The sequence below is a fragment of the Platichthys flesus genome, chromosome 10, assembly GCF_949316205.1.
Source record: "Platichthys flesus chromosome 10, fPlaFle2.1, whole genome shotgun sequence".
Lineage (NCBI taxonomy): Eukaryota > Metazoa > Chordata > Actinopteri > Pleuronectiformes > Pleuronectidae > Platichthys > Platichthys flesus.
Genome location: NC_084954.1, coordinates 20,862,466 through 20,889,599, shown reverse-complemented (window position 1 = coordinate 20,889,599; position 27,134 = coordinate 20,862,466). Strand labels below are relative to the sequence as shown.

General features: G+C 40.4%; 2 protein-coding genes across 2 annotated transcripts; one reads left to right on the top strand and one right to left on the bottom strand.

Annotated features, from left to right (window-relative positions):
• Window positions 1–1,581: 1,581 nt before the first annotated feature.
• On the bottom strand, window positions 1,582–10,390 carry eif4eb (eukaryotic translation initiation factor 4eb). Its single transcript, XM_062396611.1, is given in 8 exon segments — window positions 1,582–2,215; window positions 2,307–2,446; window positions 3,867–3,980; window positions 6,155–6,218; window positions 6,382–6,477; window positions 8,975–9,078; window positions 10,215–10,244; window positions 10,247–10,390. Coding segments are annotated over 8 exon segments (792 nt in total). The 5' UTR covers window positions 10,376–10,390; the 3' UTR covers window positions 1,582–2,100.
• metap1 (methionyl aminopeptidase 1) lies at window positions 10,357–25,424 on the top strand. Its single transcript, XM_062396609.1, has 11 exons — window positions 10,357–10,490; window positions 11,959–12,010; window positions 12,735–12,844; window positions 13,186–13,246; window positions 19,465–19,556; window positions 19,646–19,729; window positions 20,563–20,701; window positions 22,319–22,450; window positions 22,923–23,066; window positions 23,162–23,227; window positions 23,710–25,424. Exons 1-11 carry the CDS (start codon window positions 10,374–10,376, stop codon window positions 23,874–23,876), a joined length of 1,164 nt encoding a protein of 387 aa, XP_062252593.1. The 5' UTR covers window positions 10,357–10,373; the 3' UTR covers window positions 23,877–25,424.
• Window positions 25,425–27,134: the final 1,710 nt, after the last annotated feature.

Genomic DNA, 27,134 nt, shown 5'->3' with positions numbered 1-27,134 from the left:
AATTGCCTCAGCAAAAAAAAAAAATCCTGTTCGAAGGCTATTCTGATTTTGGACTTTATTTCGTATATTCCCCTGCTGCATTATCACCTTTCTGTCCCAATGATTCAACCCATTGTCTCGCGCTGGAGGCATTGGGGTTTTTTGAGAACTGCCTCTGATTGGAAAACAAGGAGGCCCTGCAGCTACAGGGGAGCCAACTGGAGACTGAGAAGCTGTTCTGAATTCAATTTGCCACATTGATTGCGTTCATTGCTGCCAAGGTTAGTCCGTAACCCCATTTAATAAAGTGCCCATGTCAGTGGCCGTGTGTTAACCTGTCTGCACACACTGGCACATTTGGTTTTATTACAATGCACAACAGACAGACTAAAAAATAACTGTCAACTGTGGACAGATTTCAATAGACGCATGTGGGAGAAAAAACTGGATTTAATTTTGATGGCAGTTGCAGAACAGATTTAATTAACACACCCTACTGAGGTTTTCAGGTGTTTGACTACTGTATTTATATTACATGATATTACCTCTATATCAAAGAGGTTAGGCTTTGGATGCTGTCTGCCTTGCAGCAGCTTTACTAAAAAAACACGGACTGGTTTCCCATATTGTGTGGAGGGTTGGGGCCTGCCCTAATGAGGAACTCATATTTAGGAGCAGATTTGGATTTTTTGTTCACATTCTTTCGGGCGTCTGCCCTGGCAGAGGTATGGCCTCCCTTTAGGTTCAAGGAATTTGCTGAGCGGTTGTTTGGGTTTTTCACAGTGCTGTGGATGTGGCACGCTCCCGTCAGTTACACTGGTGGGATTTGCCTGATTACAATCTGAAGTGACTGATTGATTGGACTTTTGGTCAGTGGAACGCTCATCGTGTGGTTTTTGTGCAGCTATCTTGTCTGCTTAGTGTCATTTTGGGGCACTTTATGATTTCTTCAGTGGAACGGGACAACAAAGACATATTTTACATTTGGCTTGCAAATGGTCCCACAAGATACATCAGCTGCCCTTTAACGGTTTCTACCACAACTATGTCGGAAACGTCCACAGGGACCTAATGAAGCTTCTCCACTCACTTAACGCTTCATCAGCTCAAGGAGGCTCCGGTTGTAGACGCTTCGCCTGCTGGCTTAAAGAATGCCAAACCTTGAGTATGTGATGACATTTGTCATGTGGAAGTGACATTTTTAAAGCCGCCCTGATGGCATGAAGTGAGATGGGAAGCCGTGTTGCCTAAAGTAACCTTTTCTTTCCAAGATCTATTCATTCTGACATTTTAAAGGATCTTGGGATGAGGTAGAGGGTGGAGTGGGGGGGTTGACTTTGTAGTTCCACACCAGCTCGGGCTAACAGTGAATGCTAAGATGCTATGGAAGCTTTGGGAAGGATTTTCATCTGTTTTGAGTTCCAATAACTCAGTTCAGAGTTATTGGATTATACAGTCAGAAGATGGGTTGGTTTTCAATCCAACCACCAAAAGTCTATATCCTACAATACAGCACCAATGCAAGTGTAAAAGCATTTCATTCATAACAGGAAATGTGCCGATGACAGGTTGCAAAAAAGCTTTCCACAATTTAAGAGTTAATAACTGCAAAACCAATGTTTTAATTATATTAACACTCCAATGAGTCATGATATACTTTAAAAGGTTGATTATGTTCAACAGTTCAAGGCAAAAAAGCAGAAAACAAAGGTCTAAAAATCTAATAATATGCAGGCAAATTAATAGAATAAATTAAAAGGGTTTAATGTCATTAAGGATTACAGCACACAACAATGCTGTAGAATATTTTTTTTTGCATTTTCAGGGTTCCCTGCCATAAAAAAAAAAAACTTTAGTAGAGTTTGCAGTACTCTAGTTACCATCGACTATTAATACCTCTCATGGTTAGTGTTTTGGAAGATTCATGTTTGTCATGTTTCTCTCCGTGGGTGTTTTTCCTGTGATTCACGTTCTGGGCAGTTGATGGAAACATTTGGCTTGTAGACATGGATTGAGTTTCCTTTCCTCATGATTGCATTCCGCACAGTCTTTGCAGCAAAGTAAACATATGCACCAATAACAAATAAGACAAGAAAATGTGAGAGGCACATAGGGCATTTCTCAAACAACAAATTTGTTCTTGGTGGTTGAGCCGCTCTTGGTGGCTGTGTCTGCGTGGGACTGGTAGCCAATGGTCATCTTCGTGGGCAGCCCCAGGCGCTCCTTGTACACTCTCCTGTTATGGAAAATGGCAGAATATGAGAATTTAGAGATCATCACCACCTGTGGGTGAAATACTTTCAACTGACACCAAACAGCCGTCTCACCCTATGTGTGTTACAGCTTCCCGGTTGTCATAGTCTGCGGTCCACACAGCTATTTTGTCTCCTTTTGTGCGGATGTTGACCACGGCTCCGCAGACATGATCGCTGTAGTCGTCAAAGGCCTCTCCGACTAAACACAGCAGCTGACGAAGGGACAGAGGGAAGAAAAGGGCTATTGAGATAACCTGATGAGTCACATCGTGACTTTAAATATAACTGCAAATCCACCACATTCTCACAAAAGAGGAAGGCCACAGACATTGTTGGATTTGTCACTGGGGGACTCCTGCACTCTTTCATTCAGGTCTACACAAATCCTTTTTCAGAGTGAGATGGGATTTTTTACAGTTCATGTTTGACCTTTCTAAGATCAGTGAGGGAGAAAGAGTATTTCCCAATGACATACATTTTTCGTTAATGAAAACTATCTCAGTTTGAGCTATAACATTTAAATACTATACTCGAAACACCGTATCCTTCAAGGGATGAGATGAATGGTTTGCATTAGTGTGTAGGTGTATTCGCAGCCCTTCTGCCTACAGTCTGTTAACATGTCCGTGACTTTTTACAATTAAAATATTGTCATGTCAGATATTCCGAATATCTCCTATTAATTTTTTTATAAGCTCCAAAATGTCAGCATTCTTCTCAAAGAGGGTTTTTCTCATTTAAGATTATAATTCGACAGCTTTATATCCATTTTTCTGGTAGGTGTGGTTTCAAGTATGTATTTGATCCTATAAACACAGGCTGCGACAACATGATTTAAGACAGAATTGTGATTGGCAGAGCATGTGAATCAGCAGAACCCTGATACCACTTCTCCACTCGACACTCAATAATGCCCAGACTCAGGCTTCAGATGATTTCTAAAGTGAAAGATGGCAGCACCCATGTCTGGGATATTTTCTGCAACGTAGCTTCTGGCAACTGGTGGCAGCACACCGCCTAGCATCAATCTTCGTATTATCTGCAAAGTATATTCAAAAAAATGTCCCATAACACCTTTTATGATCAGATCTGTGAGGGAAACGTCCAAGTTGTGGCAGCTCCGAGATCAGGACTAAGCGTCCCTCCACGACTCAATACGAGAGCCTAATAGGAGCTTATTTAAAACTGTCTGCAATCTTTATAGGTCTTGCTTCAAGCTCAACATATAGTCAAACATTTAGTGTGAACGTCATTAGAAAAATGTAGGTGATCCCTTTCAGCCCTCAAGAGTCTCAGTATTGACAGTACAGTAAGGGCTGGCGAGCTCAGGAGAGCTCACTACACTGTGTGGACTGGAGATTTAGCAGCGAGCAAGTCAAATTTCAATTGCACTCATCTGACCGCTCTGTGACTCATCATCAGCTCAGCTCATATCAGTATGGAAAGTTATAAAAGGAGGTAATAACCTGTATGAACATTGTTACAGATGTAAAGATAGAGTGGTCGACGAATAACATCTGACAGCAGGTAAAAAAGGCTCAGAGGAGCCACAAGGAAGGATTTAATTTATCACTTGTTTGAGTAACAGCACTGAAGACTTGACAAAGCACGACTGAAACACCCAAATCTTACTGTTTCCAGCCAGAAGCGGTCCAGGTCTGATCTCCTCATCTGCTTGTTGAGTGTCATCAGCCAGCGGCCGCCGCGCTTGTTCCTCTCGTCTTCCCACATGGGTTCAATGCCATCCTGCAGCGAGGGTTCAAACTGTCAATGCACATCCCACACCACTGCACCACAACTTCAACACAGCCTTAAAGAGTGAGGTAGGGACAGGATTCCCACATTGGTTGCAGGAAAAATATCTTTTGCAACCTTCAAACTATGACAGTGGAAAATGGCCTTAACCTCCTCAATTTTTTTTTCTTGTCTTTGATCTTAAAGTTTCAGATTTTGTACTGGTTTAACTCGAAACACTAGGCTCGCACTCAGACTCTGCGTGTGCTTTGATTGGCCCTGCTTGTGCTCAAACTGTGCGCTCGTACTCCGATATTTTGTTGCTTGGAAAGATTTCTTCTTCTCACCCTCTTGCTGCTTCACTATATGAGTGAAATACGTTTCCTTTGCTCTTGAATTTTAACTCCTGCAGCTGTAGAGATAATAAATGATATTGTCCCGCCCTTGTTGTGGCCGTGCTAGCTTTACTTTTGGAAAGTCCCAGGTCAACAATTAGGGGCAAATTGAAGGATCTTAAATAAGTGTTTCTATATTATATTACACTGTCAATGATAAAAAACTGAATCGACCTCGCCTTGTTTCTTTGTTTTCTTTGTATTCTACAGGAATAGTGCCAACAGCAGAAGTAACCAGATAGGCAATACACACCCCCCCCACAGGGGCACAGGGTTTTGTATTACAATATCTGAACGTGATATCAATACTGCTCTCAAACCAAAAGACCACGCTCATGAATTTAGATAAAGGAAAAAGATTGTGTAACTTTGTAAAAAGTTACACACTATGATTTCATATGTGAAATTTGTTCAACTTTAATTTTACAGGTGCTGATAAACCAGCTCCCCCGCAATGAAAACCGGTTCACTAATTAATCTTTGCCACAGGTGATACTGCCAGGGATTTACATAAAAAGCTTGCTGATCAAAGAGCGCAGCAATATTTGATGACTGCCTTTTCCATTTATTATTATTATCACCTACCTCAAATGCAGTATAATTAGTGGCTGCTCCTGCTTTTCCACCTACAAGAAACTTCCACCCACGCTTCTTATTTTCTATCAGCACTGTGGCTAAATGAGCTCTTTTAATCGGATGAGTTCTGAGACAGATTAAGTCAGACCAAAAAAAAAAAAAAAGCAAAACCTGCCCACTTCAGTCTTTGTTTGCCTACCCTCCTGTAATGATGCTGCCATTTGACTGGAATTCTTTGTGTCAACAATCATAATTTGAACATGCTGTCATAAAGAAATCTTGCAATTAGGCATTATTGGTATGCCAGCGATAGAAATAATTTGAATATGTTTCAGTTCAGAAACCTAGCTGTAGCATGACAGTTTATAGCTGCCTATCTAATGTCTACAAAAATAAATGCACAAAGTAAAAGCAAGATATTTCATGTCCATTTAAATGTGAACCAGCACCACTTTAGAAGAAATGGTTTTATAGTTATTAAAATGGTATCTCGGACAGAAAACACTGTAGTTCATTTTGATGAACACACAATACAGCAAGTGCAGACACTGGTGTATCTTACAAGAAGCCCTTTTCTCCGCACCAGGGAGAATAGAGCTCAATAGCCTGGTTTGAGTAGTAAAAATCCCATTCATTTACTAAAAGGTATTTTGATTATTAGAAATAATATTTAACCATACATGGCAGACTGCGCACATCCAATGAGACTGTGAAACAATGTTTTATGTTCCTGTAGAAGCCACAATACTGTATATCAACTAAATTGGAAGAAAAACCTGTCTTATTTGAAATGTCAAAGAGAATACTACACTATCGACAATGTGATGCATAGTTCCTTACTCTTAAAATAATTCAATTGAATTTGTATAACGACAAATCCTAACAGACATTATCTCAGGACACTAAATTCAATAATAAAGTACAAAATCTTCCACCTTTTACCTTTATTTTCGAATCCTTTTTTGCACAAAAATGTGTCTGCATCGAATCAAATATTTGATGGTCACAATTCAGCTGGTCGGCCTTAAAACTCTTTAAATTAAGATTTTCTGAAACTTCAATGGAGAAAACAAAAGGGAAATTTACTTCGGAAACCAGAGCTGTTCTAAACAGGGGTGGTCACTTTTACGCTTTAATACTGAGGAAGAAGGATTTTAAGATTTTCTCTGCACATTTACACAAATACAATTTTTTTATAAATGAACACAAACTTACCTTAAAAAGTGAGTAGTCGCAGCCTGACATGAGGTTGCTTGACACCTGGATGTGATTGTAGAGACTAGAAGTGACGAGAGCACAGCATTAACGAAACAAGCTAATTCATCGCTAACGCATGTAATGGTTATTCAAAAATGCAGTATCTGCTCAGAACATTTTACTGCTCCCTCCATAGTGGTGCAGAAAAACTAAAAGAAGACTCAGGGAAATGTGTAGCTCCTTACGCCCAGAAATCTTCAACCGTGTCAAATTTGGAGATGAGTCGCAGGTTGGCCTGCCACGTCTTGCTCTTGTCATTCTTGAAGAACCACAGAGACCAGCTGTTGGGCGAAATACAGACAAGGTGGAAATTTGAATATATGTCTCAAGCCCCTAATTAAACATGAGGTAAACAGCACTAACCAAAAGCCATTGAGCTGTGGAGCAACGTGTGGATGCACCTGGAGGCTGCTGACAACACCGCCCAACTGGTAAGTATGTCCCACGGTCACTCGCGTTGTCAAATTAATTGTGACACAGTGTCATATGTGTTCAACGCTAAATCCTCTCACAGCTCAGCAACTGCCTTAACCTCTCTAGGTTCAAGAAGAATAAATAATTGTGTGGCTGTTGACGCTACAATAAAACCATTAATGCCTATAGTCGGTCGGGGGCCACAGGTTCAACTGTATTTGCATACATACATAAATACATAAATATAAGTGGAGGCTTCGCCATATGTCACATCTGTGTATTCCTTGTTAAATTGTCCAGTACAATAATTCATTGTTTGACTATAGGTCATAATAGGAGGCGGTTTATATATTCCTCAGTCTTTTTGACTGGCAGGTTTAAAATGCATGATGGGATAACCTCCAGCACCCTATGAACCCTGTATCAAAACACAGGGATTGATAAAATGAATGAAAGCCAGACAGAAGGCTTGCCTATGTTGTGCTCTGTCATGACTGTAAATAAAGATGGACTACGCGTCTACAATTCCTCACGCCTTTTAACATTTAGCACGTTTGAAGCCACAGTCTGTATGGTAGTGATCAGGCGATGCAGCTGCTTCTCAAGGCCTCACCGATACATTCACACCAGTCATGAGTCTGTCTCAGCTGTTAAACATGACGTTTCACCCTGTTTTAATAATGTCAAATAACAAATTAAAACAAGCTCACTGGAAATTTTTACCTCGATCATTCAGATTGATAACAATAACCTAAAATATCGGAAAACCATCGTTGGCAAAAATGCATTTGATGACTTTGACTCTTCAGTTTTGTCCATGTCTCATGAACTGACATGGAGGAGGCAGGATTTATCACCTCCACTGCCACCAGGGGAGCGATTGAGACGTTTTGGCCTCAACTTCGAGGAGCTGTCATGATATCCATCTTTATGTACAGTCTATGTGCTTTGGGCACTGGTGTTTTTAAGCCAGTACATAAAAATAATAGTCATGACAATTATAATGTAATTTTTCATCATTTTAATAATCAATACTTATTGAGCCATTCATCTTGAAACAACAGTCAGGGGGTTTCTGACTCTCTGTTCAATCAGTTTTTTTTATTTGTACCTTTTGGGCATAATTAACTTTATGGATTTTAAACATTTATAAAATATTAATACATTGCTTGTTTGTATTTAAGCACCAAGAGGAGCTGAGTATGGATTCGGAGGAAAACACTGAAAGCCTTTTAACCGTTCACAAGAGCATAACAGTCAATCACAGTCTTGCTGGGGGGGGGGGATAAAAGACCCGAAACCCAGCAGACAGTATTTGTTTGGAATATGACAGATCTACTTTAGCACATGAACCACATAACCACCCACATGGTATATATACATGAATTGAGAAACAGCTCAGTAATTTCTCATCTATGTGCAATGAACAAGGAATTCACTGTTTTCAGTAAATGGTCAGTCTTACTTTCAATTCTGTATCGGAGAACCCATTCAGTGGCGAGGAGGAGGGGTCATTCAGTTTCTGAACCACACGTAGAGCTCAAACAATTGTGTGACGCAGAAGAAGTCACTAATTGTAGTCTATGAAGCTGGTAATGCACCAGATTGCATCTGAATACCACGTGGTAACACATGCCATGTGTGTAATTCTCTGATTCACATTCAAACGCAAACTTTAACCAAATAACGTATTATTCTCGTTGTTTACTTTCAACCACTTTTTTTTATTTAAACCGAGTATATGCCACAAGAAAACAAAAGATTTAAGCCTGATTTTAAAGCTGCAATCACAAGTTAATCAGCTGATTGACAGACAATTTTTAATGTTGATACCATTCAAGTAATTGGTCTTCTGTGATTTACAAAAATTGATAACTATAGTCAATATATAAATAACTAATTAACCGTTTAAACAAAAGCATATGTCTGTATTACTGAAAATCGTCAAAGCCATGTAGTGAATAATGCAACGTCCACACTGATGCAGATATTTTGCAAACCCAACTTTTTCCTGTGTTGGGCCCGTCCACATGCAAACTGCGTTTGAAGATTTTTTACAAATGCCTTCCAAAGTGCAGATTTTCAAAGACTACATTTTGTCTGTATCTGTGTGCAAATGTAAAACAGTGTTTGGGAAACGATGATGTCACAGCTTACTTCAGGCATGCTCACTGTTGCTTTATATCAACAGTGCCACAAAGTTCTTGGATAAGGTGACAAAACAGATGTCAATTAACAATAAGCAAAGATAAAGGTAAATAAAACAGAATGAGATGCTTTCGTTTAAGTTAGAGAATGCTGTTTTTTTGAAGTAACGTAAAAGGTAGTAGTATGGATGTTGATGGCTGTTTCAAATCATCTTACCTGTTCTGGAGGGGGTGTTTGATGTAGGCCTCTGGGCTCACAATCTCCAGTCCCGACTCCTCAGCTCCATCTTCCTCAGGCAGCGTCGGACTTGCGCTGGTTTCCTACAAGGCAGTGAGGCAGAAGTGAGGCACAAAATCTCTGGTGGTGATCTTACTGGAGAAAGGACCCTGTACCAGCTACCACCAATAACTGTCCATTTCATAAGTGGACCCTTTTACATTATATCGAATTGCATTTAGCTGACGCTTTTATCCAAAGCGATTTACAATAAGTGAATTCCACCATGAGGGTACAATCCCAGAACAACAAGAATCAAGAAAGTACAATTTCTTCAAAAAAGGAAAACTACAACGTGCTCTAAGTAAGTGTCATTTGATTAGATGGTGGTGGTACCATAACTAAAGACAACATTTACCCACAGTGCTGATTGTGATCTCATAAATCTGCTGAAGAATCTTACCTATGTAACAAGAAAAATAAGAATCTGTGAGCGCTCACTTCTGAACCCTGATGTGAACATCTGGCAGACATTTCACTGCGATGTGAACCTGGTGTTTGGCGAGCGACCATTAACTCGTGAACACCACGACATTTCTATTCATTATACAGGGTTACACACCCACTATAACCACATTAGAACATTTCAGCTAAACTCAACATTCGGTATACATTTTTTAACAGCAATCCTGATCAATGAGGTGACAAATCGTGTGGACATTCACCCCACGCTGCTCCACTATGTACGTTTAGACACTAAAATAGTCAATGAAATCAGCAGAGAGCAGCGTCAACTAATTTTGAAGGTCGAAAATGTAACTTCAAAAACACAACTATTTTACATTTTTCATGTAATTCAACAGGCCGAATTCATCATTAATCTATAACAGTTATAAATGATTTGGAATCAACACACTTCCTTCACGCATTTGACCAGATTACTCAATCGAGTACTGAAGTGAGTTGTTCTGTAATGGAGGTCTGTCTGGCCAAAGTTAACGGCACGTTGGTAACGTCAGCCTTAAAGTTGGGAGACACACGAGTGCTGCTCCTGGATCGTGGCACGGAACACAAACTTTAAACCGGGCCAAAACAACGCGAGTGCTAACAGCGACAGCCACTTTCCGCGTGAGGGCAGATTCTAACAGTTGTTCCTGAACTATTGAAATGTTCTCGGCCCGTAATTAAAGCAAGAAGCCCCCCCGAAAAGAGTGTTTAGTTCTCTGGAGAGAGTGCTCACCGGTTCGGCGGTCGCCATCTTATAATTCTCTGAGTGGGAAAGTCTTCGCGGATTGGACGGGAGCCGCGCCACGTGACGCCGCCGCCTCGGACATGCGCAGCGCGACGCCGCTGGCTGCGCTGCTCGCCGCCGGCTCCACCCTCTCCCGCAGACGAAGGCATGGCGAGCACCGAGACCAGGAGGGAGTGTGAGACCGAGGGCTGCAGCCAGGACGCCAAGCTCCAGTGTCCCACATGTATCAAGCTCGGTATTCAAGGCTCCTATTTCTGTTCTCAGGTACGGCTGCCTCCCCGGCTCGCCCCGCTGCAATGCCGCTTGTGGCTGCGCTCAGGCCCCCCTGTCTCCTCACGAGGCTGCTAACGCTAAGTGTCATGCTAGGTAGACATGTGTACGTGCCCGGTAAAGCGCTCATAACGCATTCGCTGAACTTGAACGAATGCCTCCTGCCTGAGTTACCGCCACACCGATCGCTGAGGATGTAACGTTGCAGCCGGTAGCCGATATTATATCCCTGCAACAGCAGGCCGAGGGAAACCTGCGAACCGTTTAGCTAGCTTACGGTTCGCAGGTTCGCAGAAAGTGACTCCAGGTAGAATCTAAACTGTGCAGAGTGGAGTGTGAAATAATTAATGCCGAGTAGGAACCGGGTACCAGTGTAATGTAACACAACACAAGTCGTGATACTTGAGTGTAAAGTGTTGCAGAGTTAATGTGGCGTGACAGATGACCTGGTGCCACGATGTGTGATCCTCATCCTGGTTCTCCTCAGGGGGGCAGAACTCAACTCACAGATCAGACAGTGTAGATATGAACTCATTATGGACCAGACCTCAAACTGGCCTCGGTAATGACTGGGAATGGAAGATGTTCTCCAATTCGCATACAGAAGATCGGCTGAGCAGACGTTGATTGAACTGTATGAAAACTTTTAGTTTGGGCACATCTCAGCACTAGTCTCTCACTAACATATGGAAGGGACTTGAAACACGTCTAGAGGGACCTCAGAGAGTTGGTATAACATCGATGAAGTTAGTAAATTCTGCCTTGTGGCATTTTACAACTGTACAATCTAAAGATAGGGTTCAATAACAAACAATATAATACCATTGAACTGCTATGATGTGATTTAAAAACAACTTAAAGACACAGAAAAACCTGTGCCCATGATGGTCTTCAGTTAGTCTTAAAGATATTGAAGAAAGGAGATCCCTTCATTGAAATAAGACGATTGTTACGAAACTTTAGGGCAGCTACAGCGAGCGCACCATCACCCACTGCATTTATTTGTCTCCATTTTGAATAGATTGTATGTCGTGTTCCTTGATTTCAAAGTTTTATAAATAGTTAGGCCGGGGGACAGCGTACAGGCTCCCTTGGTGTCGTGGTATTTGACCCGGGAGGTCTTGCTGTCAGTGCAGTTTTGGCTGTGCAACCTGACTCTGATCTCTGTACCCCCCCCCCCCCCCCTCGCTCTCTCTTAATTGTTCACTTATCGCACACACACACACATACACACACCATTGAAATAAAGAGCATGGCAGAGTGTCTGTGTCTATCCAAGTAAAACCGTAACCTTTTCTTAAATAGGTTGATCACCAGCACAAGTTCAGTGACCATGCTTGGGATTATTACATGTTAGTTACTAGTTTTAATATAGCATCATTCAGCCCAGTTCGCTCTGTATCAATGATAGTTTGTCTGTCCATCCTCATTTAGATGTTTTTGTTTGTGTTTTCTCTTCCAGGAATGTTTCAAAGGGAGCTGGGTGTCTCACAAGTTCCTGCACAAGAAAGCAAGTAGGTATCACGGGGTCACTGACTGCCTTCACATGTTCACTTATACCCCAGTTATGATCACGGTTTTGAAGTAACCCATTTTTGGGTTTAAGCATGTAAACATCATATTCCAATATCAGTATCCTGGATACTGTCCGGGTCTTGAGAAATACGATTTTACTAGCTTGGGTGCTCCATAAGTAACTGGGATACTGATGCATGTAAACGTCTCCAAGTACAACTGCCCTGTTTGTACAACACAATAGGCACTCATCAGTATCGGAACTGCTTGGACGTTTGTTTCCTCTGGTCTCATGAAGGATTTAACTGTGACACAAAGCATGCAAAAGGATAAGTCAAAGTGGAGGCCTTAGCCACCGTACTTGAGTCCAACTGCTGATAGCCAGTGCTGTTGTTACTATGGTGATGTTAAACATCTAAGGCAGCTGCGCAAACAGCACACAGTTATGAGTATTTTATCATGAAATAGGGCAAGTTAACCTGGTTTTTCAATGTCTAATGTAAACACCATATCCCGAATATGATAACCAGAAAAGTCCTTATAAAGGGATACTAGCTCACATTTAACAAGTCACATACATTCTTTGCATTTTAGAAGCATCTGTACTCATACATGGTATTTTATTTAGAACCTGTAACAAAAGTCCTGAGTAGATGATATTTCTGGGCAGAACTGACATTGTGGTGCCACATGCTTTATAGGCCATGTGTTACATTTTTTCAGAGGAGGACAAGAACCAGACTGAACCCAATAATTGTGTGGAGAAGGACATCAACATAGACCCATGGCCGGGCTACCGCTACACAGGCCTACTACACCCTCACTACCCTCTGGTTGGTTATTTTTTGTCTGCAGTTTTTTCTTTTCAGTGGTGATAAATCCATTTTAACATTCTTGTCATATGTTATCAATATTTACCACTAACCACTGTAACAATTGGAGCAACTAGGAGGACAAGGTTTAGGAAAAAAATATTAAAAAAATGTTTTAAATGTCAATTGTTCCTTTTATACACATTTCTGCACTGTGTTAGGTGAGAGAATGTCAGCTAACTCAATGGTCTCATGCTCTATTATATACATCTGTGCACTTACATTCAAATGTTTTGTATAAAAGTACTGGTGTTTGTGAATTCCATAATGTGACATTTCTATCGTATTGGCCCCTGGTGTAGACTCCCATGAGGCTTGTACCTGGTGACATCCAGAGACCTGACTATGCTGATCATCCCAGAGGTAACTATCCTTCTTTCTCCCAGTATTTCCTGTGTTGACCGTATTGGCTAATTGTCCACCTTGGTAAGCCTGGTATGGGGTTGCAGCAACGTAGGGCTGCTCGATTATGGAAAAAATCCTAGTCAAGATTATTTTGGACAATATCCAAATCACGATTATTCAACTGATTATTAATATGTGCCCTTATTCTGAAGTCTATGCTTTTATTTGTTTAATCACTTCCGGTTCCGGTAAACACAGAGGACGGCTGCGTGTCTTATTCCTCTGTGAAACCAGGATATTGGTGCCCGGTTATTCAAACCCTTAATGATGACAACCCTAACACTCTCTGACCGGTGTGAACAGCCAGGCGGGAGCGCGCTTGAGAATAGCGGTGCGCTGTGCAGCCGCTACATGGTCTGCTGCTGCCCTCCCTGCTTTTCCACTCGCACTGTTTTTTTCACCGCCGGTCACCACCAGTGTTAATTTTGGCAGCTATTTTTGATTTAGTCTTAGTCTTAGTCTTTTGACGAAAATGCAAATTAGTTTTAGTCACATTTAGTCATTTTTATCCTTCTTAGTTGTAGTCTAGTTTTAGTCAACGAAAACGAATGACATTTTAGTCTAGTTTTAGTCATATTTAATAGCCACATTAAACTCCTTTTCTGTAAAAACATATAGCTGCAGCCTAATAGCTTAAAAATATATATTTAGTTTTAAATGTGAAAACAAAAAGTGAGAGCAGGTCAGACTGGACGCGAACACAGAAACTGCAGCTCGGTACAAACCAACTGCAGCTTCTGCTCTGATCAAGAAGCTGAGGCGCTGATCTCTGATCAGCTGAGACCAGAGAAACTCTGTGTTTTCACTGTTTTCATAGTTAAGAAGCAGTCAGTCACTGAGCGGCTGCTCAACGAGAACGAGCTCTGCTTTCAGAACCTGGGGGCGGAGCTACGGACCGGTGCGCTATCTAGGAGCGAGCAGGCACACACACACACACACACACACACACACACACACACACACACACACACACAGACTCACTCGCCCACTCCTGATACTTCATGACGGCCTGATACGATGTTGTTTTAATAATTATTGTGACTTAGTCAACACCAACATTTTCATCTCGTCTCGTCAACGAAAGTTAAAATAGATTTAGTCATAGTTTTTATTTTCAAAGATCCGTTTTCGTTACGTCTTGGTCTCGTCTTCGTCATGGAAAAAAGTTTGTTAATGAATATATTTCGTTATAGTTTTCGTCAACGAAATTAACACTGGTCACCACACACACAACTCGCCTCCGTCACTTTACTGCTGCTTGAGAGTGAGAGCCAGTCAGCTGGGCCGCTGAATTGTGCATACACGCCTCTTTTGAAAAATATGCCAAATAATCATTTCAACTCGATTATAGTAGTTTGGAGATCGTTTGACCCCATAATCACGATTAAATTTCGATTAATCGAGCAGCCCTACAGCAACGGTATGAAAAAACAATGTCACCGACGAAATTCTTAATGATCAATAATCAATCGTCGATTAATTATGCCCATCCCTAGTATGAATTGTTGGATTTCTTGTCTGATGAAGAAGGCAGCACTTCAAACATGATCTGCCATATTCCAGAACACCATTTTTCCTTGTTGTGTCCCTTGTAGTGTTATGAGTCTCGTTAATAAATGTAATCCCTATGGATGTGTGTGATCATTTAAATGACAGACTAAATGATGCACTGTTGAAATAGTCTGTATCTGTGAAGACACAGTGACCCTGAATTCACCCCATTAGGAAACAAGTGCAAACTTTTCTAGTTGTGCTGACACAAGTCTGAGGGTGTGAAAGGTTCAGACAGGATTCGTCTATTTTAGGGCTGAAATGGATTCCAGAACCTTCTGTTTTTTTTTAACAGCTAATAAATGCTAACATCTACTGTTGCCAAGTATAATGCATATAAGAAAAGCTGATATTTTGTCAGTTGCAATCAGAAATATTCAACCCCCTCACCTCAATAGACATTATAGTGATGTGGATGACAGATAATGACAATAAATGACAAAAAAACCTCATCAAACAACAAAAGATATTTATTGATGCGTATTTTAGTTATTTTGACAACAGAAGTTGACTTAACTTTGAAGTTCAAATGAAAAATGTAACTCTTTCAACACATGTGCATGTGCAGTATTATTTAACACCCCAGCTTCAGTACTTTGTGGCGCATCCTCTAGCTTTTATAACTTCTAAAAAATGTTTTCGGTAAGTGCGGACAAGCTTCTTACACCTCTCGATTGGAATCTTTGCCCATTTTTCAAGTGCAAAAGCCTCTAGATCAGTGATGTTTGATGGCTTCCATGCTGCAACTGCCTTCTTTAAATCCCACCAAAGATTTTCAATCAAATTTGAATCTGGTGACTGTGAATGCAACTCCAGGACGTTCCAGGATCTTTTTCTCAACCAAGCTTTGGTGGACTTGGAGATTTTCCTTTGGATCATTGTCTTGCTGGAAAGTCCAATGATCACCAAGGTTCAATTTGTCAACAGAAGGAATCACATTCCTCTTTAAAATAGCCTGGTATTTCTGTGAATCCATGATGCCATGTACACAATAAAGATTGCTAGTTCCTGCCGCAGAAAAACAGCCAAACATCATCTTTGACCAATCCCATGCCGGACTATGGGGATGGTATTCTTCTGGTCATAAGCCTGTCCTTTCACACGCCAGACATACCGCTGGTCCATACGTCCAAACATTTCCAGTTTGGTTTCATCAGTCCATAGAACTGTCACCCAAACCTCTGTAGGCTTATCCAAATTCCTCCTGGCATATTCTAGTCGACTTTTGATGTTGCTTGTGGTCAAGAGCTGAGTGCGTCTTGGAGCCGGCCATTAAGTCCTTTATTATTCAGTGCACGTCTTATAGTTGCCACTGCAGCACTTGTACCAGCCTTCATCAGGTCATCTTGTAGGTGTCTTGCAGTCACACAGGGATTTATCTGAGTTGTTCTGACTAAATTGCTGAGGGTCCTTGATGAAATGCTGGGCTTTCTTCCACGGCCAGGCACGTTTGAAGCTGCTCCATCAGTTGTAAACTTCCTTATAATGTTCCCAATTGTGTCTCTTGGAATATAATTTTTTGGGGAATTCTTCTTCTACCCAAGGCCTTTCAGGTGTGACGAAATAATCTCTTCTCTCAGCTTTTGTGTAAGCTCCTTTGTCTTTCCCATGATTGCAACTCACCTTGAATACCTTCATGGGTGGGGTTTATATATGCATCACAGCTGAAGCAAATGAAGGATCAGTATAGAGTTCCCAAAGGCTTAATAATGTTTCAACTCAACTTAAGGACAAAAAAAACTGTCAGACAGCTTTAAAAACAATATTATATAGGGGTTGAGTAATTGTGACATGGCTATCTTAACAGAATATACTGCTACACACAAATACTACATCATGCATTTTCCGTTTTGATTTTCTTTATCACTCAACTCATGAAGAAGGCATCCGAAGCAGAATCTTGATCAAAGAACAAGATTCTGTCTACTTTAATTGATAAATCCTTAACATTTCAAATGTTATCAAACTCAAGCAGGCGGATTTTCTGACCAAATCACAACGACTATTTCAATGAGTGTGAGCTACACACTGAATAGTGGGTCGGACAGCATGTGGTATAATCTGGTCTGAGGGGTATGAATTGGCCTAGGCCAATTTTTATCCTGGATTATAATTTGGCCTAGGCCATAATATACCCGGGGTATAATCTAGCCTAGGGCCCTTTAACCCTAGCTATAGTCCGGACTGGGGGCATACTATGGCCTCTCACACCGTTACCGAATTTAACAGTGATGAATAAGCTCGGTTCTAGATAAATCCAAACAATACCCAACCCTAATAGCTATTACCAAAAGGTCATAACTAATACTTTGAGATCTCTGAAGTATTGGATCACAACATCATACATCAGACAAAAGTGATGACACAAGTGCACATACGGAGCTCCAAAATAGTGAGGTCCTGTTGTAGTGTGCTACAATAATCCACACACAATGTGCTCGTCCATGCATGCATTGTACATCATTTGACCATCATTTTTGCATGAATGCATGAGTGTGGTTTGGAAAACTCCATAGCAGCAGAATGGTTTGGGTAACCTGCAGCCCTGTGGGCAATGCTCAAGACAGAGAAGTGAATAAAGAACAAAACTTTTTATAACTTTGTTGCAATTAACAGGGAAATTACTTACTAATTACTACGTTTTCAAATGACACTCATCAGTAGTATTTTTCAGTCTAATGCCGTATTGATCCTTTTTTAATAGTTTCTTCTAAAATATGCAGATTAGTATTTGAATCATTGTGATTTTAGAGGCTGAAATCTGTTTACAGCTGCAAAGCTCCCAACAGGTCTGCTGTCACACTTTCTCCCCATTTTGCGTCTTTTGTGTTATCAGACAGTCATAATTGTAACCATCCTTATTTACGTCCATTTCTCTGGGAAAGTCATTCATTGTGCAACCATGGCAACCACCCCATCCTTGTCACCTGACTGCATAGATCCATACTCAGGTAGTCATGGCTACCATCTCCTTTCATTCCCTTGTGATGCCTATTCAGGGACTGAGGCACAGTCGTTACAGGCTAATGTTTCACACAGATCTTTCAGCGCGGTTTAATTTTATATTCTTACATTTTGAATATGCATTTTGACATTGTTTCCACTATTGAACCTATAAGCATAAACCCAGTAGACACAGTAATGTGCACACTGTGGTTTGTCTCTTATCCTGTGCCTTCTTTGAGCAGCTGTATCAGAGCGTAAGTAATACTAAATGAATGTTGCACTCACGCTATAGGCTCTTGGGGTCAACAGGAGGCTGTATTTGAATTGTACACAAACCTGTCTAAAGTCTGTGTTGCTAGGCAACTGTTCACGTTCATCCAGCAGTCATCTTGTTGAGTTAATAAATTATAGATCAGTGAATTGTTGATGACTCCAGTGCTTTCCCCAACACACATTTAAATACTCCATTAAAATGTTTACTGTCTAGAAAAGAAAGAATGGAATATGTTGTGATGCCGTTTTTTCTGCAGCTGAATTGCTGGTAGTCTAATTTATTGTGGGGCTGAAAGCACTGGCTGCTGTGCTTCTGTCTTCTGTACCACAGAAAAGGACCTGCTCTGCTCCTCTGAGTCCACAGTGTGCGTGTCATTAGAGTCTCCCTCTGTTCAGGAGCTGATACTGTTGTGTGTTCTCTGTAGGAGCAGCTAGTTGTCCATAGCACCGCAGCTCTGCACAACCCTTTTGTTTTTGGAGATTTGGGAATTTAAGTACATAGTATAAAGACTATGCATTGTATATTCATAATTTATGCAATTATTTTAATAGATAAAATTATAAAAACTGACTGACATGGCCGAGAACAATGCCAGTGTGCAAAGCTATGCTAGCACACATGCTACAGAGAAACATGAAATTAATGCAGTGTAGTTATTTGCAATCTGTTGCTATTGCTACATAGCCAGCATTAGCAATTACAGCTATCTCCAGAGGTGGAAAGTAGCACTAATGTTTTTGATTAGCTTCTACCGAAGATAGCATGCTAACTAGATAGCCCCGTCTAAGATGGCCCATGTAGTTGCATTACAATATTCCAGTCTGACCATAAGCGCTGCTCAGAAGACTTCAATGTAACCAGTTGACTTGTAAATTGAAATATGGTGGAGGTATTTTGATGAATTGTCAGCACCATCCATTCCTGATGTTATGTTATGTTTTAAGTCCTGATTTAAGATGGATGTAAAAATTGGAATTCATAACTATTCACCCTCCCGTTCTTGGAGTAAATGTTATGCCTGAGAGAAATCAACAAAACCCAGCACTGACAGTAAAGGTAGATCCATATTTCTGCTAAGAAGCTACGCTGTAGGTACGCATATAGTTGTGCGTAGGTTTGCATGAACCAGGCTGCAATTAAACAGCCGAAACACTAGTTATTTCGCAAACAAAAACAATTAAAGTACGAATAATGATAATGATACCTTATACCTTCTAACCAGAATACGAATTTGGCTGATTCCTTTTTTTTTCATTTAAGAACTGATCAGGACACTGTAAATCCAGCTGTTATGGTCAAGTGGAGGCTGGCTCTGAAATTTGATAGACAGATGACTGCTGCTTTTCCAGGTCCTATCTAAGTGAGCTGACCATGCCTGTTGTTTCTCCTTGTTGCCATCCAACAGGTATGTCTGAGTCTGAGCAGACCCTTAAGGGGACATCACAGATCAAGGTCCTTTGTCCTGAGGACATTGAAGGCATGAGAGTTGTGTGCAAGGTAAGTAATTGACATGTCGTCACTGGTGCCATAGTTTATGTTCATAATTTTCCATTGATCATGCATTGTTTTTTTACACATGTTTGCAGCTGGCAAGAGAGGTCCTGGACATCGCAGCCGTGATGGTGAAACCAGGTGTCACAACAGAAGAAATTGACCATGCTGTGCATCTGGTACGCATGCACACACAGTTCAAGACGTAGTTATGAAATGAAACTCGTAAAAAAGCATAGATCATTAAGGTTGTGTACAATGTAGGGCTGTAACGTTCTCGAGACACGAAGACGGAACTGCGGCATGTCTCCCTACCCAATCCTACTGATATTAGTAATAATATCAGGATTAGATAAAATAAAAAAAATAAAAAAAAAATTAGATAAAATAAAAGACTCCCTGTCAGAGTAGGTAGGAGATGCTACATTTGTAAGGCAGTTTTATTTCGTTTAGGGATGAGAGTACATTGACTCACTGTCGCCTCATGAGGTACAAAGTGGTATTACAAGCCAGGGCTAGCTAATAGGATAACAAACTAATGGCATGCCCGTCAGCTGTACTTTGTGTCTTATGAGGCAAGTACTATCATGCTAACATACTAAAGTAGGATTACAGTCATATAAACATAATCTGCTGTATATTAGCGTGTTAGCATTGTCTTTGTGATCATTGTCTGATGTATTTAGCTCAAACCACTGCAGCCTCACAGATCTGTTAGCATGACTAGCAATTGTAGAACTGACTCTGCTGATGAATAATGCAAGAATGTATATATACAGACCCGCTGCTGTGGAACAGCAATTTAAACTTCAGTAAAACGTATACTCTATGCTGACACCAATACTGACGCACTGTCATGTCGTATATAAAACACACTGAACATTCCTGTTAAATTACTATGTGCAGATACAGAGACCACACTGCCACTGATCTTTATAATGTGTTGTCCATTCTTGGTTTTGTAACATGATGCTTTTCTTCTTCCTATAACCGACATGACTTATCTGTTCAGGCCTGTATAGCGAAGAACTGCTACCCATCCCCTCTCAACTACTACAACTTTCCCAAATCCTGTTGCACGTCTGTCAATGAAGTCATCTGTCACGGCATCCCCGACAGAAGACAGCTACAAGACGGGGATATCCTCAACGGTATGATCATTGTTTAAGTTTAATAACACAGCTTTCAGACATGCACTAAACTCCGGATCACCTTATGAATTAACGACTGAATAATCAAATCAACTACATAGTGAGATCAGAGCTGGTTCACGCGAAGCAGCCGGTCAGTGACTTTCTTTAAGAACAGTAGGGTCATTTACTCCATGTTTTAAGCCTAAATGTCCGCAGATATCATCTGAAGAGGTACAATCAGTGATTTAGAGGAGATTTCATAGCCTAAAAATATAGCAATATTATATTTGTTTTCGGCCATATGGCCCAGCCCTCTGCTTAATTAGGGTGTTTGTCTTACTGCTTTGGGTTTGCTGCTAACATAGAACCCATACAGGGATCTATGAAGAAAGATTTCACTTATTAAAAAAAAGTATTGATCATTATGTGGTGATCGGTGTTAATATTGTGGCGTCATTTCAAATCAACGTCTAAACTGTAGCAGGTCAGACACGTCAGCTGTGTGCGCGCGCGTGCGTGTGCGTGTGTGTGTGTGTGTGTGTCAGCACCAGAGAGAAGGGGGCGAGCAGGGAAATGTGTAATTGAAGATAATTTAGTGGTGGAGTAGAGTGGGGGGTATATATATATAAAATTAACCTAATAAATGCAAGTTTGTGGGTTCATTTATACAACTCAGGCGTCGAGACGTCGACGTATGTGGGGACGTAATGATGTGGCTCATCGTAAAGTAATCTGGTTCTTGAAAAGCTTTGCAGGTTGAATCTATTCTGAACCATCACTTTAGTTGAAAGGGGGCACAATATATTCTAGAGCTTTTGGTGGAAAAGGCTAGTGTTTGTAAGTAATTTTATGCCCCCTGTAAGTTATATAATGCTCCCTGCAGGTTGTTCCACCTCTGAATTGACGCTCTGCAGATTTAGTTGTTGTGAACGTGTCTGACTAGAGAATTTCCTGCTGCGTTCTTCATATATGAAAGGCGAAGTCTGGACAAAGTCTTAACCACATTGTGAGGACATTCTCGGGAGTTCATGTCTGAAAACGGCTTAGGATTGTCAACCACCCAAATAGTCTCACTGTTGTCATCTTCATACAACGAAGTCCAATGAAGAGTTAAGCTAAGTTTCGATGTTGGGAAATGTTTAATTGAAGAGAATTGAGGGGTGGAGGAGGGTGGGGGGGCTTCAGGAAGATGACAAATGGTTTTAGCAGCATGCTGAAATGGTGCCAGCAGGAGTTTGACAATTTTTAGCCTCTTTATGAATTTTTCTGCTATGAAGATGTCTTCAGTCCGCCACTCCCCTCAGTGCAACTGATGGAGCAACTCGTCTCTCACTGCATGGACCGACAAGACAAATAGTTCCATTAACCTTTTCCAGCTTTTCTCTTAAGATCGTCCAATCTCTTTTTTTCATCTTAAACGAGACTGGTTGACCGATCTGAGAGTTCCAAGTTCATCAGAAGTTTTAAAAGCTTGGTCATTTTGTTTGGCCTTGCAACTTCCATGTTTACCTTCCATTATTAACTGTATCAGATAGATTACTCATAACAGCCCTTTCTCTGTGTTGAACATAATAGACTCTAGTCTGTCATGCGACACAGTGGCTCTGACATTTTCATTGTTTCTCTCTGACACAGTGGACATCACCGTCTACCACAACGGTTTCCATGGTGACCTGAATGAAACCTTCTATGTCGGAGAGGTGGATGAAGGAGCAAAGACGCTGGTTCAGACCACATATGAATGCCTTATGCAATCCATCGACTCTGGTAGGAACCTCACTGTTATTTTCATTCACTCACGATCTTTGGAGATTGCAGTAACTTCACTTTTACTTTTCACTGCAATGGCACATTTAAACCATGTCAATTCTTTTTGTATTTGACTAGAAATGTTACATTAAGGCTTAAGCAATAAAAAATGTGCACACAGATGACATGGAATAAATAAGTGAAGTATAGCTGTACATATTTACTTTTTAAAGATATATCTTTGTCATTATGTGCCGTATGAGCCAAAATCTTACCAAAAAAAGCAGACCAATATTAGTGTTGCCATTACATATTTTTTACACCAGAGAGAACACACAATTGTATAGGGAGCTTAAATTGTATTTATTAAACTCTAAAATACTGGTTATTGACTTTTTTAGATTCCAGTATTGTTTTGGTCATTAACCACAGTTAAATTGTCAAAGGCCTGTCACCCTGATGCTCTTCGTCTTTGCCTCCTTTTCCACAGTGAAGCCTGGTATTCGTTACAGAGAGCTGGGTAACATCATCCAGAAGCACGCTCAGGCCAGCAGCTTCTCTGTGGTGCGGAGCTACTGCGGCCACGGCATCCACAGACTGTTCCACACTGCTCCCAATGTGCCACATTATGCCAGTGGGTAGTCACGTCCTTAACTCTGAAAGTTGCTGTTTAATTCCCGAATGTTCAATCACAGCACAGCATGATTTCCGTATTTACTTGTTTCCCAGAAAACAAAGCAGTTGGAGTTATGAAGCCGGGCCATGTGTTTACCATTGAGCCCATGATATGTGAAGGTGAGTGGAACTGCCTATGTTTTAATAGTTTGAGCAATATTAAGGCTAATATTATTTATAATCATAAAATGAATAATATATAATAATTATATGATAATGATGATGAACATGATAGATGTATATTTTAAATGCAGTTCTAGCAGTAATAAAACAGATGTTTCTCAGGTCAGAGAGGTTCACTTAATTTTTTCTTTGTATCACTTAAAATATAAATAACTTAATAAGTACATATGTGGTTTTCACAGGAATGTGATCATATTTATTTGTAATAATTGATAATTATTCAATTCAAGCTGCAAGAATGAGGTCTTTGACTGTGTCTCAGGAATAAACCATGTGTCTTGCAGCTGGTCATTAAACACAGTATACCTCGTGGGTGTCCAATGAGTCAATGCCAGACTTTGAGTGTTTGTTTACACAGCTCTCTTTAATTGATGGCTGTGTGTGTGTGTGTGTGTGTGTGTGTGTGTGTGATATTTCAGGTGGCTGGCAAGATGAGACGTGGCCAGACGGCTGGACAGCGGTGACCAGAGACGGCAAGCGCTCTGCTCAGTTCGAACACACCCTGCTGGTGACGGAGACCGGCTGCGAGATCCTCACCCGCCGCCTGGAGGAGGATGGCCGCGCTCATTTCCTGAGCCAAGTGTAGGCCAAACCAGAACACACCTTGGGACTGGACTTTGTGGACACAGAAACACCCATCACATCTGGGTCTCACACACAGACACTCACACATCTCAAACAAGAGGCACCACTCCTGGAGCCCAGTGTAACTGTGGCTCTCATTGTTCTGTGCATTAAATATGGGTTCCTCAAACTAAATGGAAGTACTTGAATGTGTCTTATATCAAATGTGGACTGCTTATTAGTGAAAACTGTCTCTTTAGAAGGACATAGGAGTATTCATGAGATTATGCTTTGCCTCTTTTCTGTCATCCTCTGCAAACTTGATCAGACTTCTTCTGAATTTACCAGAGAGATTGAGAAGAAACAGCAGCGGTAGAGTCCCAGGAAACAGGGTCAGCAAGTGATACATGCTCAATAAATCAAAACTTATTTTAGAGTTGGAACAAAAACCTAGAGGCTGAAAACCCTACTTAACATTTATAGCCAGCACAGCATACATAATTGATAACACACTGTGGTGGAGTTGTAAGCAGATGTAAGTATTTATGAATGTGTTCATCAACAACTACAACTCCTCCCTCTTGTGATTGTTGACAAATACTGTACATTAATAAACTGTTGTTTAATAAGGTCAAGTGTTTCCACAATTAAGATGTAAGTCAACAACTTTCAACAAGTTTGAATATATAAGAAAGGCGTGCAAGTTTTCAAATAGGCCATCATAACAGAACAATGCTGGAAAGTTTGTCATTTTAGGGAATAGACTTTTTGCCTTCATGCTGAAGAATGACACTCTTATCTGTTTGTTAAATATGAAACTAGAGCCAGGAGATGGTAAGCCTAGCCTAGCATAAAGACAGGAAATAGGGGAAAGTGCTGGCTGCGCTGTCCAAAACTTAAAAAAACACACCAGGCTAAATCTTGTAAAGTGGAAAAGATACTGCAATCTGTGGTCTTATTGGAGCTCATGTGCAGGTAACCTCTCGTAGAAACAATGAGTCTTTTAAAAAAAGCACCTCTACAACTCACTTATATAAAATTTAATACTGTATCTGCGTTATTGTGTCACATGCAGAAATGACAATTTGTGATTGTATTATAGTAAATTGATGTATTTATGAACTCTGGTCTATGGGATGCTAGCAGTTTTTTCCACTTCCTGTCTTATTCTAAGTTAGGCTCAACAAAGTTTGCTGTCTCTTTGGTCAATATTTAAGGAACTGATGTGAGTGCGATCAAACTGATGCAGATTTTACAGAATAGGAATAAAACCAAGTTGAGCTCAGACTTTGAAGTGTTGAACTTGTTTCTCTGCTTTGTTGTCTGTTGTTGTTTCTGAACAGCCCTGGTGTAGCAAATCGAGCCTTAATGTGTAAATCTAGGAATGAAAATTTGTCAGATGTGTCTCGGCACATTTACTGATGTTTCCCCTTATATCTCGAAAGTCCCCGTTTTCCTGGTGTGAGCAGAATTCATTATTTCTACATTTTCAGAGGACTTATGTGATCACAGCCTCTGTTATCTTTGTATTTCTTCTGAAGGAGTAATAAATGACTCTTCTGTAGCTCTGTATGGGCGAGTTTGTCCTTGATTAGATTAGTGATCTAAAATCCCCAAAGTGGTTTATTCTACTTGAAATAACCCTCTGGATGCCTGTCGGCCTTAATACGGTTTTACCTCTGTGGAGGACAATGTTGGACCTTAACTCCTATGGTACTACTACTGTACAGGTAAAGATTTCAGTCACTAGAGTTACACTGGATGTTTTTTATGCAACGTAACTATAGCTCCACAAATCAGACTTCATAGAAAACTTGGCAAACAATTTTTTTGCAGTGAAAAAAGAATAATATCATGCAAGTTGTTTTGAAACAGTGATTTCCCAGTTTCAGTGCACAATGAAACTAAATTCAGAACAAGAACATTATCAAACGCTGGTACAGACTAGACTAAGTCTGTTACATGGTTGTCGTGTCAGCACCTCTGCAGCTCGCTTATCAACATGTTACAGCTCACTTTTTTAAATCGGACTGTTGCTTTTTATACAGTCGTTTTGCCTCGTATGACTAATGGTTTTACTGTCAGATTCTAAATGTTTGTTATCTCCATTAATAACTGATTTAGAGAATCAATATAAAGACGAATGGATCAGAAATAGTCAATCCCCATCAGATGTCATTGTTCAAAAAATATTCCAGGTCGCTCTGCATTTTATTGGACTACAGACGAGACCTAAAGCTTATATCGATTGAGAAAACGATTGACTGATATGGTAGGAATGACGTCATCATGATGACACTGTGGGGTCAGATAATAATGTCATCACACATTGATTATTGCAACCTTTAACATTAAAGACTGGAAACAGTTCATTAGATTAACCAATCTTGCATTGTCATATGTCTCCAGACAGGAATCAAACCAGAGACATTGTATTTATAATAAATATCATTACAATTACGCCTAAATGTTAATTTCTACTGTATATTTACATTAATGCAGAATATTCCATTTTCAAAAGCGATGTTGAGTCTACAAGTCAATCTCGAATACCGAAATATGCAGAAATTGCACGTTGTTAATAATAGTTATATGACAATTATACGAAGAATCATATTTATTTTTAATTGAATTATTGAAGACCAAGCATTTTAATATTTAATATTAGGAGACGTATGAATCTATCAAGGTATGAACAGGAATAATTGAAAAGTAAAACCAAGATAAAAGTCAGGTTAAGAGGCAAAGACACAGAAAAGTACACATGTGTGAGACCAAAGGTTAAATCCAAACAGATGTGTTTTGATCTGAGATTTGAACTGTCCAATGCATTCCAGCTGGTGGATGCGAGGTGGCAGAGAGTTCCAGTGTCGTGGAGGCGAGCATGTGAGTTTAAATGTGAGTTGGAGAGAAGAGAAGCTGACGAATAGAACAGGACAGGGGACGGGTTGTAGGGATGGAGAGAGATATGGTGGGGAATTTTGCAGTGTACTATCTGTTGGACTGGAAACCAGTGAAGCTGGATGAGGAGTGGGGTGATGATCCTGACTGCAGAGGTTTGGAGTCGTAAGAGAGAACAGCGTAACAGTAGTCAATATATTCCCATATTATTGTTTGTATAATCATAAGAGAAGAACAGCTTTGTTGTGATTACCGTTGTCTCTTATTATTTTAAAATGACAAAATCTGATTAGATGAATCTTCAGCATATTACTGAAAGTTTCCTGCCAATGTTGGTGGTGAAAAAAAGGCCTTTTGAAGCATAAACGGCCCACAATCC

Coding starts and splice junctions, on each gene's coding strand:
- metap1 (XM_062396609.1), top strand. CDS start 10,374: ATGGCGAGCACCGAGACCAGGAGGGAGTGTGAGACCGAGGGCTGCAGC. Junction 20,702..22,318: donor AGACGGGGATATCCTCAACG/GTATGATCATTG, acceptor TCTCTGACACAG/TGGACATCACCGTCTACCAC. Junction 23,067..23,161: donor CAATGTGCCACATTATGCCA/GTGGGTAGTCAC, acceptor CTTGTTTCCCAG/AAAACAAAGCAGTTGGAGTT.